This window comes from Euphorbia lathyris, chromosome 7 (genome assembly GCF_963576675.1).
Source record: "Euphorbia lathyris chromosome 7, ddEupLath1.1, whole genome shotgun sequence".
Taxonomy (NCBI): domain Eukaryota; kingdom Viridiplantae; phylum Streptophyta; class Magnoliopsida; order Malpighiales; family Euphorbiaceae; genus Euphorbia; species Euphorbia lathyris.
Window position 1 is genome coordinate 78,575,307 of NC_088916.1, and position 13,618 is coordinate 78,588,924.

Genomic DNA, 13,618 nt, shown 5'->3' on the forward strand with positions numbered 1-13,618 from the left:
TGTTCCTGTTTGTCTTTGGAGAGGCTACTTGTTGTTGTTACGGTTTGTTGGTTACTGTTCCTGCTTGTATGAAAAAACTACTTTTGACAAATAGGAAGTGTCTAACCAAATCTCAAACTCCACATTTTAAAAGGAAAAGGTAAAGAGGAAGTAAAAAGTAGGTAACCAAACATCCTCTTATACTTGTTAAAACTAGTATTATGCTTGTATGGGTGGATAAACTTTTTGTACATAAATTAATATTTTTTAAATTTTATATTATTTACATATAATATTTTGTTTTAAAAATAATTTAAATTTACAAATTGTAAATAACTTAACAAACATAATTTTATAATTGTTTGATAATAGTTTGGAACTGTTGACATGTTTGCAAGGATCTTTCATTTCTGTTCTTGTATAATATTTTTTCTATATAATCTTACAATTTTAAATATTTACTACACTTTGTAATAAATCGATTGTATCTGTTAATAGAAATTCACTAAATTCATCAAAATCTTCATCAAACGATGAAGAAACGACAGAATAACATAAAAGTGAATTAGTAATTAATAATGAAACAATAATTCTAAAAAATTCAAATGATGGATATTTCAATTTGCATATGAAACGTGGAATGCTATTTGAAATTCAAGGTTTTGAATTGATGAAACTGTTTAATGAAATTTGTATAGACTGTGTAATTAATAAATTTATATTAACGATAAAACTGAAATAGTATTTATGATATTTCAATTTTCTAAAACACTTCTTATCAATTCTCTCTCTACTTCCGTTATTATATATAATCAATTAAAACCAATAGTTTTATAAAAGCAACTTCATGAACTTGACTAATAACCTCCATAAATAATAATAATAATAAAGGGCAACCCAGGACGCTTGATAAGAAATACTATATTTTACTATTTAATTAAAGACAAAAGCTTAAATAATTGTGACAAAATTAATTAAAGCAATCAGGAATAACAAAATATTAACATTTTCCAATACAAACCATTTAATGTATATTATATAAAAAATAATAAAATATATTCCTTATCTAGCGTCCCGGAACGTCCGTTAGCGGGCTCGATGTTTTTGCTCATTTTACATTACAACTGCCTTCATCGATTCATTAAAACTCATCTTTCATTTCTTGGACTTGGCTTTCTTCGTTGCTTTCTTTGCTGGCTGCGGCTTTCCTCCACTTCTACCCTTTTTTTGTGCCTTCCCCTGCATTCAGACATTGCCATATATTATACTTGAAAACACAGTATTTTTTCCGAAAATATATAAGCCTGTTAATTCTTTTTCCCCTAATCATTCCTTCAATATTTAAAGATAAGCAAAAGCTAGACAATCACAGGAAATATTTGAAAACATACTGATGATTTCTCAGCTTTTCGTTTAGTTTTTCCATTGGACTTTTCCTCCTTTCCCTCATTCTGGTCAGTTTGATGAGGACCAGCTTTCGGCATCTTCTCGGCCTCATCTTCCGAGTCAAAAGAAAAACCCTCGAGCGTTCCTGCTTGGTGCAAAATCATTAAAATGACAACAAGCTCAAGTCTGAAGAAAACCTTTGACAACGTATTCATAGAAATAAGGGTAAATAATTTATTAGTCCCCTAGTTTTTACCTAACACATTGTTTAGTCCCCCTATTTTGAAAAACACATTTTAAGGTCCTATCTTTTACCAATATTAACCCTGTGATCCTTTTATCTATTTTTTTAGATTTTTAACCGAACATATCTTAGCTTTTAGGACAACCACGGTACAATACAAGTTGAATGTTACTCTGTTATTTTATATATGTCTATTTATACTAAAATATAACGGTTACAAGTCTAAAAAAACTAGACAAAATGACCAAAGGGTTAATATTGGCAAAAGCAAGGGACCTTATAATGTGTTTTTCAAAATAGGAGGACTAAACAGTGTGTTAGGTAAAAACTAGGGGACTAATAAATTATTTACCCTAGAAATAAGGACAAATGAATCACAACCTTCAACCATAGTTTCTGCCTCATAGACATTTGAATGTGCTTTTAGCTGAATAAAATCATTCATGATAGCCTCTATCTAACAAAGATTGTAAGTAACAAATCAAACAATAATTAAGCAAACAGGTGGAAAGGTAATAATAAAATAGAAAAGGAATAAATATCGAATGATTTGTTAAAATCCTAAGTGAAGTGCTGCAAATAAATAAATAAATAATACACGGAAGAACCCAAAAGGAAAAGGACACCAGAACAAACCTTTGCCTCTGATGGACCGAAGCTAACCTGAAACAAAATCAGATGAACTAAATAAAACAGAAAATGGAAAAAGGAAAGATTACAATATAAAAAGTTCAAGTGCAGATCATGACATACAACGCAAAATGTCTTCGAAGGAATTATTGTTGTTCTGAATATTGTTCCTGAAAGAAAAAAGTTAAACAATCACAATGAAGACAAGTTCAAATACCAGCTGTTTTTTATGCTCAAGCAAACAAAAGGTCTTCATGGTGGAACTGAGAATGGTCCAAAAACAAAGTCCAACCGGAAGAAACAGTAGAAGAAAAAGGCAAATAAGATATAGAGTAAACAGAAAACTATGCCATTTGAAATAACATCACACATTTTGGGAAGCTTTTACTTTTTTACGGACAACAATTTCAGAGGGGAAGGGAGAGAAAGACACTATTTCTGATAAGTTGTGAGCCACTAGATTATCTTTCAGATTAGATCAATCAGCAATGTAGAGGGGTGAATATATAAACATTGAAAAAGAAAAAATAAATAGTTTGCACTTAAATCAAATCTGAAGAAAAAGGTACCTTTTAAATCGAAGAACATCTCATGATTTCCGGATGAGGCATTTGGAATCACTACTCGTCCAACAGCCCCCACATCACCACTCAAATCTATGGACTCACCATCACACTCAACAAGTGCCTGCATATAATATACATTGTAACATCCATAAAATATCTTGGCACAGAACTGCTTCTTCTCCATCTTCTGTTAGAATTAATAACCGCCCTTCTTCTCTTTCAACTCTTCTTTTCTCCTTTTTTTATCCAAATTTCATCATCTCTCAAAGTTCAAAATTTCCTTCTTTTATTCTAATGAAGTCATAAAATTGGCAAGGGAAGGCTTGCCCCCAATACACCCTTGTGGTGGGACCCCTCCCCGGACCCTCGCTCAGCGGGGACGCGTAATGCGACCGGGCCGCCCTTTTTATTCTAATGAAGTCATAAGCATTTTCATTAAAAAAAAAAAAAAAAAAAAAAAAAAAAAAAAAACCTGCACAGGACTTGCAGTTGTTTAATTAATTACTTGTATTTTTGCACATGTCTTCATATATGCATGTTAGCATGCATTTATCTATTTGTGGTGTATAAATTGAAATCACACGTGACACCAATGAATGTAGTAATTGAGGTTTCACTTTCTTTCCTTTTTTTCCAAAAACATTTTTTTTCACAAGGATGGTATAGTGCATTTTCAAAATGGGGAAATTTAAAATAAATAATGGGTTAAGGTACAAAAATATTCTAACGTCAGGAGCAATTTTACCTCTTACGTTGATAAAATTGGGTCAATTTGAGAAATAATTCATCAAATTGTCTTCTCGGTCATGAATCTTGTCATCTACACTTCACACGTTTGTCATTTTATCGGTAACAAATCACAAACATATGTTTAGATATGAAAAAAATAAAAAAAATACACTATCTTATGTACGAATTGGACCAAAAAAATCAAAAATTCACCGAATTTATAAATATTAATCTCCAATTCTATTATTAAATTATAAAAAACATGAAATCTTTTTTTTAGAACTAAGGAACAAAATATTTGTGTTTTATAATAGTGTTTGAAATTGATCCAAATTATCAACGTTAGGAGTAAAATTGCTATTGGCTACCAACGTTAGGGGTAAAATTGCTCCTGGCCCAAAACGTTAGGGGTATTTTTACACCTTAACCCATAAATAATCATAGATTATCTTAACTAATTGGTTTTATGAATCTAGATTCATGATACCACACTTATAATAAGTTCTCAACCGCATTTTTGAACTCCTCCGTCAAAACAAAGCATTAAACTAACCAAAAAATCCAAGAATTTGACCAAATTTTATGAAAGTTAATTTGTACATATAAATGCATCAGATAAGAAATATTCAAGTTGTCATTCAAATTGAAAACCACAACTACATGTTATAAATGAAATTAATACTGTCATTTCACAAGTTTTGTACATTTTTAAGTCATGTATCATATAGGCATGCAAAGAATTGACAGCAAAGTATTAGAAAATAAGTTTATCAAGTAGCAGTTCAATTGCCAATTGGATGCTTAAAATCAAAAAGCAGAAACTAATTCGAAAAAGTCAAATTTAAGAATAAGATGATATATTTTTGCTTCATCTAAATAAAAGTTAAGTTAGACTCCTAATGCGTATGTTAGGTTTGAATTTCATATGCAGTGCGTTATTAGTAATCCTAAATTTTTGTTCAAATATTTTACAAACATTGCAGATCTAACAAACAAATGTGTGTGTGTATAAAAGATGAACCTTGGTATAATCATAAGTTATTAGTCCCATCATAGGAATACAAATCATGCAAGCCACTTCCCAAAACAGTGATAACTATACTTCAAGCTTCACAAAGCAAGGAGCCTTGTATAGTGTAGACCTTTAAACAAACTAAATATGCATATATCAATAAATTTAAGAAAAAATCCCTTAATAAATATTGAATATTTGATTGAATTGGCCACTTTAAATACAAATTGATTTATCAACAAATCAAAGACCGTCCAAAAAACTCTCAAGAAAAAAGATCCAAAACTAATGAATATTCCAAATCATGTCAAAGCCCTACCCCTAAACAATGGCTCAAAACTACAGGACAAGTACCTAACCATTTTAATATGCTAAAAACATTCAGCAGTTAAGTATTCCATCCCATGGTAAGTGGCATTTACTATACATACCCCAGTTTGAAGTTATCAATTCTTGTACAATCTCTCGTAGAAATTCTCTAGGATATACAAGCATTTACTTTCATATAAACGCATCGCTAATAATGATTCTGTCCATAATGTGAGCCGTAACTTGAATCACATAGAAAGGATAAGAATGTTAATATAATCATGCTGCCCTCAATCATTCACTTCCTTATTAACCATTTCCTACTGGTGACATTTGTTCCAAACTAAACATTGAACAAATAGAGAATCTTTGAAACTAAAATGAGAACTTATATAGATTTAATTTGAAAAATAAAATCACCCAAGAGTAAAAAAAAAAAAAAGACTTACTTTTGAACGATTAACTTTCTCAGACAGTAACAAAGGTATCCTTGAAGAAGTACCCTGCAAGTTTTAAGTTGTTAAGGCACTAAAATAGGAAAACAAACAATATTTTCTCTATTTATAATTCTTACATTCGAAGAAGTATGTTTCTCTGTAGTGTCATCATCTGCAACCTCGAAGTCAACATGGTCTCCTACAAATTTGCATAACTTGAATTAAACTACATCCTCTGCGTTTTGATATGGCTTTCCTAAGATTCAGAAATCCCTTTTTCTTTTTGTTACGGACATTACAGTCTGGCCTTCCTTATTAGTAGCTTGATTATAGGAAACACATAAATAGGATCTAGGTACTTGCCTTGTATAGCATACCATATGTTGATATATAGATGCAATTGCTATAATCAATATACTGAATATATTATTCTTCCTTACTCTGTATTTACATGGTATCAGAGCCTAGGGCTCTTAAGTTTCTAGTTTCTGTTTTTTAGGTTGAGTTTTTCCGGTGAGTGTTTATCAAACAGAGAGCTTAAGTCTCTTGGGTGATCTTCTTCAACATCTTTATTTGTCTCACTGCCCCTCTCCACCAAAATCCCCTGCCTCAGATTGGACCTTCGTCAAAATCCAGTGACCGAAACGCCGCGTGAGAAGATTATGTTGGGAATCTTACAGATAGACGCTCTACCACTAGCTAGAGTGTACTTGTTGGAGGCAATCTTGCATCTTGGAAAAGCAAGAAACAGAGTGTGGTTTCTAAATCAAGTGCAGAATCTGAATACACAGCTATGGCACAGATCACTGTGAACTTGTATTGAGTGTTACTTTATGTGAAAAAAGTTAGAAGATGGTACAATCTCAACTCCACATGTCAAAACAAAGAGCCAACTAGTAGATGTGTTCACCATACCCTTGCCAGAAACTCGAATCAATTTGGACATGATCAATATCTATGCTCCAGCCAGCTTGAGGAGAGTGTTACATACGTTACAATATGACCTTTCTTATTAGTAGGTTGATTATAGGAAACACATAAATCCTATTCATGTACTTGCCCTTGTATAAATGTAATTGCTATGAATAATCATACAGAATATATTATTCTTCCTTTCTTTGTATTTACACTTTTAAGAGGGTGTTTGGTTACCTACTTTTCATCTCCTGTTTGCTTTTTCACTTTAAAAGGTAGAATTTTAGGTGTTTGGTTAAACACCTCCTGTTTGCCTTTTACAGCTGAAAAGTAGCTTTTTACAAACCATAACAGCAAACAGCAAGTAGCCAAACGGACCCTAAGTTCAATTATAAATAAACAACTCCTACTACCTCATTACCTGTTTCTTGCAAATCGTCGTTTTTACCATTCTCTTTCTTCAGTACATAATCACCATCTTTTAACAGTTTTTTAGGAGATTTTTCTTTCTTCAAGGCCTTCTTTGAAAGAGACCCTTCACTTATGCCACCAACTGCAACCTTGTCTTTTCTACTCCTTTTGAGTTGGCTATTTTTTAGCTCCCGCTTAGAGCTATTGTCAGGAAAAGACTCAGAATCTGATGATAATGTCCATACTGAATGATTTGCTGCCTGTTTAACAAGAAAGTAATTAACATCAGAATCAAGCATTTGCATGAAGCTAGATATTTTCTTCAAACCATGTTTAGGTGTTTACAAAATATAATTTGTCTCGTCCATTAGTCCACAGATTAAGTTCCTATTCCCATTGTGACCCCCAAAAAACAGGCAATAGGAGCCTTTCAATAGAGGACCGCTCCCACCTCTGAGAAACATTAGCAAAAAAGGAGTATGCCATAAATTAGCAGCTCGGTATGTAGAGAAAGAGGCTATAGATTGACCTAAATTTTTAATCTCTTTCATGCCATAACCCCCAAAAAAGGAGTATGCGCTGTCTTTTTATTTTACACTTTGTAGTAGCTTTAAGCTGGTCTTCATTAATTTCTTTTTTCATTCTTGAATACATTAGCAAAAACTACAGAACAAGTATATGCACAGCCCACAAAAAATGAGTTGACAATTGACACTTTGTTCATCCTCATTACTGAATACAAGAAAAGACTGCCTTTGACGCATTATCTCCTGAGTAAATAAGAATTATGGAAGGCGACCTGCATCCTATGGAAGAAAACATTCCATTCGAACAATCATCATGCAAAGAAATCAAACTTTTGTGAACAATTTATGATCAATAAAATTTTAACTGGTTAGAAGATTAGGCATTGGCCATGATCATCAATGCCCATCTACCCACAGGTTACTAGATGCTGACAATGGACACAAACAGGTAGTGAAATTGAAAATACTTCTACTTGCAGCATAATATGAGCCATAAGCTCGTCTCAATTTGCATCCTAGAGTCTGCCAAATAAGCTTCAACCAGTGCATCACTGTCTTCAATGCCACTCTGTAAGTATGGGAAATAGACAACTTTCTTCATTATAGAAGCTATTTTAGCCCATGAAAGAAAATTCTATCCAATTTTCAGTTCCATGTAAAATATGTTAAGATACTCTCAGAATTACCATACATCATACGGCTTTTAGCTTATTTGATGAACTCGAGAATCAAGACTAATAAAAAAGACTAGTCCTAGCCCAGTAAATTTAATGGAAGTATGTGAGAACATAAAAGTTCAAGAAAGACGCAAACTTCTACATGCTTCTCGGATGTTGCTTCCTCAGAAACTTGCCCATCAGACTCGTCACCTGTATCAAAATCAAAGAAAATTACAGCTAATATGCTAAAATGAAGAATGGGGAAAAAAGTAATGGCGAAAAATAGCATAACAGGATCAAAACTAGATATGATTTTTCATTCAGCTGAAATACAAAACAAATGCTTACCCAGTAACATAGACATTTCACCTCGTATTTTGTCTTTCTTCTTTGTCTTCATCTTCTTTGGTGCTATTTCATCTGCTGTTTTCCCTCTCCCAGAAGCCCTTGCTTTAGAAATCTTATTGGATGGTGATTCTGCACCACCGTCACCAAGATCAATATCATGATTATTGTCCGGCTCTAGAGATTGGGAGTTACTTTTATCATCCCTCGAAGGACTGTCATCTGGAAGAGAATCAGAGTCGGAAGATAAGGTAACAGTTGGGGCCTGTTAAAAGATGAAAATCATTCAAATTAACACCTATGCTTAAAAAAATGTTGTCATTGTGATCCATCCACCAAATTTGAAGTTGAAAAATACCTGAAAAGAACGGAGCCAATCTGGAGAATCCTCCCTTGAGCTGCTCATGTTCGATTTTAGCGAGTTAAAACCTAATACCATCGAGCAAAAAGATTGTAAGAAATGCCATACAAGAGCAGCAGCCCTAAGCAACAAATTTGAAAGGAAAAGATCATTAATAGAGTTCAGAATAAACATAATTTCTGTCTAATTCCACCAAAAATTTCAGTTCATTTAGGAATGGCTTTTAGGACTGTTCGACATTAATGTTCAACTTATATGGGACTGAGATAATATAAGAAAAAGGAAAATGAGATCTTGCATGATTGTGCAGTCTAAATATAGAGTATGAACTAATCTAAATCATATTGATTGCTTTAGCATATTAATTTCCTATTAGATAATGAAAAACCCCCACTCGTCGAACATCAAATAGCCTCTGCAGCAATCAACAATGCCCACAGAAAATATCTGTTTAAAAACCAAATGTATGTCCGTCGCTGTAACCCATCACTGCAGGATCACATTCTTATAACAAATAAAGAAGCATGTCACAAATGCAAACCACAGTGAAGTATAAAAGCAGTAGTCAGCCAAGTAAAAAGAGCATTGCTGAAATCAACAGGCCCCTGCATAGTACTCAAGTCAAGTCTTATGCACGACTAGAACAAATCCTGTCATCTCTAAGTTTAGAAATGAACAGAATGGCCAAAACTCAAACTGAATTCAATATGAGTTGCATATGCGAACAGATCACGTTTGATATCTCTAATGAAAGTCAAGCTATGCTACTTTAAGAGCTACATATAATTAAACATAAAATACGATATTAAGTTCCTACAGACAAGAGTACACATCCAGCCCATTTCAGATTGTCCACAAAGTTCATCTATCCATATTTGTTCCACCAAAAAAGAAGGAAAGGGGAGGAGAGGTTTAAGGGAACATTATGAGGATGTTATTTCATTTATATGATAGATATATCTAGTTCATATCCATGCCATCCCCAACTTGGCTGCAGATTGGACTAACAGCAGAGAAAGATCGCTCAAAAGGAGAAGGATGAAACTGGGCATCTCGCCTGCGCTTTAAAGCACAGCTTTCAACCGGGGAACTCTCAGCATCATTCTTCCTCCGGATTCCTCTTACTGCCTGCTCCTCAGCTGGCGACAGAGGAAAAATCTGTCTGCTTGCCCGGCAAAGGGAACTATGATTATCATACAAAATTCTCTGGTTACAGTTCTTGTCACAGATGTGAGTGAACGCAGTCAGCTTGCAGCGATACATGTTACCACACACATGCTCATTCTCACATTTCCAATCGCATTTGTGGACAGGAATTGGCCCTTCCCGGCCCAGAATAGCGGATAGATAAATAACATTGGCAGGACCTGATACCATGGATTTTCCATATACCTCCATTGCTCTGTCGTAAATTCAGAAAAATCAGAAACTTCTACAGGTTCTTTGCTCCCAAGGGTTCTGCCCCAAATGTTCTGCATGGCCCAAGAGAAGAACACGGTCAAGCTTAAGGGATGTAATTCTGCTTCCAAAAAGGTGAACAAAACCAGGGGTTTTTTCCCACCACTTTCTCAACAAAATCCCCAAATTATAGTCAGCTTCATTGTTCATTTAGCTAGTGAAATTGAACCTAATTCTTTGAAACAGTTATTCCATTTGTTTTATGTAAATACAAAGAACAATGAGTAAATTCTAAACAAGAAATGGATAAAGATAAGAGACATTACTGATTGCAGGAAGGAACAGATCACATGATTAATTAATCTTATGATAATATTAAATTAAGAAGAGCGAAAGGTTTGGTGCATAAATTGAGGTGGTTTTCTGTTTAGAAAAAAGAAAAAGAAAACAGATCTGAGCCAAAATTGCACATAAAAGAAAAGACAAAAAAAAAAAAAAAAAAAAAAAAAGGGAATCAGGAAGAGCTTCACTCACTTGATCTTGATCTTGATCTGAGAAAAGGGATACCAGATGAAGAATGCAGCTAAGAAGAAGAAGAAGGAGCAAACCAGTCGAACGTTGACATGAAAAAACAAAAGAAGAGAAGCTATCCCTCACTCTCTCTAGAAATAAACAGGGAAAAAAATATGTTGCTAAATACCGCCCCTAATTTACTTTTCACCGCCCCCTCTTTTACCCTTTTACGCCCTTCTCATTTTTTTCTACTAAAACTAGACCTGGACATGGGCCGGGCTGGGTCGGGCTCGGACCGGGCCTGTCGGGCTTTAAATAAAGCCTGACGAGCCCAGGCCCAGCCCAGCCCGTAAGAAATTTAGTCAGGCTCGGGCTCGGGCTCGGGCCTAAGATATGAATCCCAAGCCCGCCCGTCCAAGCCCATCTATATATTAAAAAAAAATACAATTAAATTTATATTAATGTGTAATTAAAAAAAATCAATACTTTATCCTTTTTTTTTGGTTTTAATTATCAAAGTTGTTATTTCTAAACCCCTAATTTTTTCAATCCTTCGCCGCCGTAATCCACATACTGTAAATCTGTAAAATTTCCTTGCCATTTTTCCAACCAAAAAAATAATAATAATGATCTAAGCCTACCTAAAATTTTTAATTCAAAGATAATAAAACCAACAAAATTAAATTATTTATATTTATCTTTATAAAAAAGATATTACAATTTATATATATATATATATATAATATTTTATATCGGGCCGGCCCGATGTAAAATTAGCAAAGCCCAAGCCCGCCCAATTTTTGACGGGCTTATACGGGCTTGGGTCAGACCGGGCCTGGCAGCATTTTCGGGTGTCCAGGCTCGGCTAAATGGGCCTGGGCCCGGGCCGGGCGGGCGGGCTTGCCGGCCCATGCCCAGGTCTAACTAAAACTCAAAATCCTTTCTCTCTCTTTCTCTCCCAAGCTAAAAAAACCCGACTTTGACGAAAATGGACCCGAGCATTCTTGAAGACCATGATTTCGAACACGAAGTATTATTACGATCCAAATTTAATTTAAATTTACGTTTTTGATTTTTTTTTTAATTTGGCATGAACGGGCGGCGCATGCTGCCCGTTCCATAGGCCGAACGGATGAACCACTCATTCAGCCTACGGAACGGGCAGCGCGCGGCGCCTGTTCCAGTCGTAGGACGGGCAGGCTGCCCATTTAGGCAAAAAAAAGCCCCGTATTTTAATTTTTAACGGGCAGCCTGCCCGTTTAGCCTAAAAAAGACTCGAACAAGCCCCGAATTTTAATTTTTTAATTTTTGCACGTATTGTTAATACCTATTATGCATTTTTTGTATATTCAGGAACCGTTAGAAGATTGGAAACCCGACGGCATTGATTACAGTTCCTGTTTCATAATGAACATTGTTTTCCCTTCGTGTGAAGATGCTGTTGATTGGGCAAAACAGGTAGCTATTCAAAATGGGTTTGAGATTATAATATCTTCGCATAAACATGGGGGAAAGTAGAAGCTGTTGAGATGTTCACGGGGTGAACGCTACAGAGGGAGAACGGATGAAGCTACTTTAATAAGAAAAAGTAAAACTAAAACGTGCAGATGTAAATTTCAGATTAAAGCCTATCAACATTCAGACATTTCTAGTTGGGGGATACAAACTAAGGCTGGGTTAACTGGTCAGCATAATCATACATTACGTGTGTATCCGGAGGGAAGTCGGCAGATGAGCGGACTCAGTACCGCATCTAAAATAATTGTTTGTGTGATATGAGTTCGGCTCAAGCAAAGCCTTATGCTATTTTAGCAGCCATTAAAGAAAAGCATCCTGAAGACAACCCAGCAATTAAACACGTCTACAATTATAGGGATAAGATGAGGAAGGATGGGTTCGAAGGTAGAGACCTGGCTAGTCAGTTCTATCATATTGCTCTCGAGAATAAGTATGTTCATTATACACAAGTCGATCCTCATTCTGGCGTGATAACGTATGTGTTTATGGCACATCCAGAATCAGTAGATTTATTTAGGATCTATTACTGGTACATCGGCATTGATTCAACGTACAAAACCAACAAGTACAAAATGCCATTTGTTGAAATTATTGGGATGACGCCATGCAATAACAACTTAAAGATCGCGTATGCCATCATTAAAGATGAGACTAAAGGGAGCTATCGTTGGTTTCTGCAGCGGCTGAGGGTTTTGTTGGGGTTTGATCTCAACCCGACTGTTATTGTTAGTGATATAGAGTTGGGGTTGTTCAAGCCGATCCTAGAGGCTTTTCCACATTCAGCACACTTGCTATGCACCTGGCATATAAATAAGGATATAGAAGATCGGGTGTACAGAATTATGGGAGATAAATCATTTGTCACTAAATTCAAGAATGGAAAATGGAGAACAATAATACAATCTTTAACCATTACGGAGTACGAGCAAAATCTGAGCAAGATGAAGGATTCGATGAATCGGTACCAAACTCTTATCTCGTACGTTGAGGAGACGTGGTTGGTGCATAAGGAGACGTTTATTGTTGCTTGGATGAAAGATTTCCTACATTTTGGCAACACAACTTCTTATCGTGTGGAAAGCGAACATGCGAGTCTAAAGCAATGGATCAATACAACCACTGGCTCCCTTGATACGGTATGGCAGAAGGTTCACAAATAGATAGAATCTCAGGCAACTAATATCAGGTATTTGCAATACATTCTAATGTAGTATGTTTATCTTCTTATCGGGTATTTGTAATCTCAGGCAACTGATAGTATGTTTATCTTCTTATCATGTACATGTTTGAGCAGTCCAGGCTTTGTAAAGGAGTCATATACTCCGGATTCCCCCTTAACTACCTAGTCTGCAATGTCTCCCACCACTGCATGCAGCTGCTCAGTAAAGAGTTAGAGCGCATGAGAAGTTTGAGCCATGAAGTGAACATGCTTTGCGGTTGTGTATTGAGAACCTCTCATCGGATACCATGTGCATGCGAGCTCAAACAAGCTTATGATCTTAATCATATGATCAGTATTGAGAGGGTTCATATGTTTTGGAGAACACTTTTAATTAATTATGGTCAGACTGATGAAAATGTAGGGTGTAATAATCAGATGGAGGATCAGAGATATTTTCAATCCTTAGTCGACCAGGTCTCTAAAGGTGACCCAACCTTGCTGTGGAACATTTCAATAC

General features: G+C 35.1%; 1 protein-coding gene across 12 annotated transcripts; it reads right to left on the minus strand.

Annotated features, from left to right (window-relative positions):
* Positions 1-930: 930 nt before the first annotated feature.
* Positions 931-10,572, minus strand: LOC136201202 (DNA-binding protein BIN4-like). Of its 12 annotated transcripts, none has more exons than XM_065991813.1 (14): positions 10,443-10,570; positions 9,903-9,982; positions 8,508-8,578; positions 8,153-8,414; positions 7,959-8,014; positions 6,629-6,878; positions 5,430-5,491; positions 5,305-5,358; positions 2,809-2,926; positions 2,363-2,409; positions 2,246-2,272; positions 1,991-2,066; positions 1,371-1,510; positions 931-1,218 (listed from the first exon to the last, which is right to left on the minus strand). In XM_065991813.1, exons 3-14 carry the CDS (start codon positions 8,553-8,555, stop codon positions 1,135-1,137), a joined length of 1,224 nt encoding a protein of 407 aa, XP_065847885.1. In that variant the 5' UTR covers positions 8,556-8,578; positions 9,903-9,982; positions 10,443-10,570; the 3' UTR covers positions 931-1,134. The 12 variants fall into 12 exon arrangements, with proteins under 12 accessions (XP_065847885.1, XP_065847886.1, XP_065847887.1 ...); XM_065991814.1 differs by lacking the exon at positions 10,443-10,570 and adding an exon at positions 10,235-10,307; XM_065991815.1 differs by lacking the exon at positions 9,903-9,982 and having other exon boundaries at positions 10,443-10,547.
* Between the last annotated feature and the right edge of the window lie 3,046 nt (positions 10,573-13,618).

Coding starts and splice junctions, on each gene's coding strand:
- LOC136201202 (XM_065991808.1), bottom strand. CDS start 8,684: ATGTTTATTCTGAACTCTATTAATGATCTTTTCCTTTCAAATTTGTTG. Junction 5,492..6,628: donor CGACGATTTGCAAGAAACAG/GTAATGAGGTAG, acceptor GCAAATTTGTAG/GAGACCATGTTGACTTCGAG. Junction 2,273..2,362: donor CTTCGAAGACATTTTGCGTT/GTATGTCATGAT, acceptor ATTTTGTTTCAG/GTTAGCTTCGGTCCATCAGA.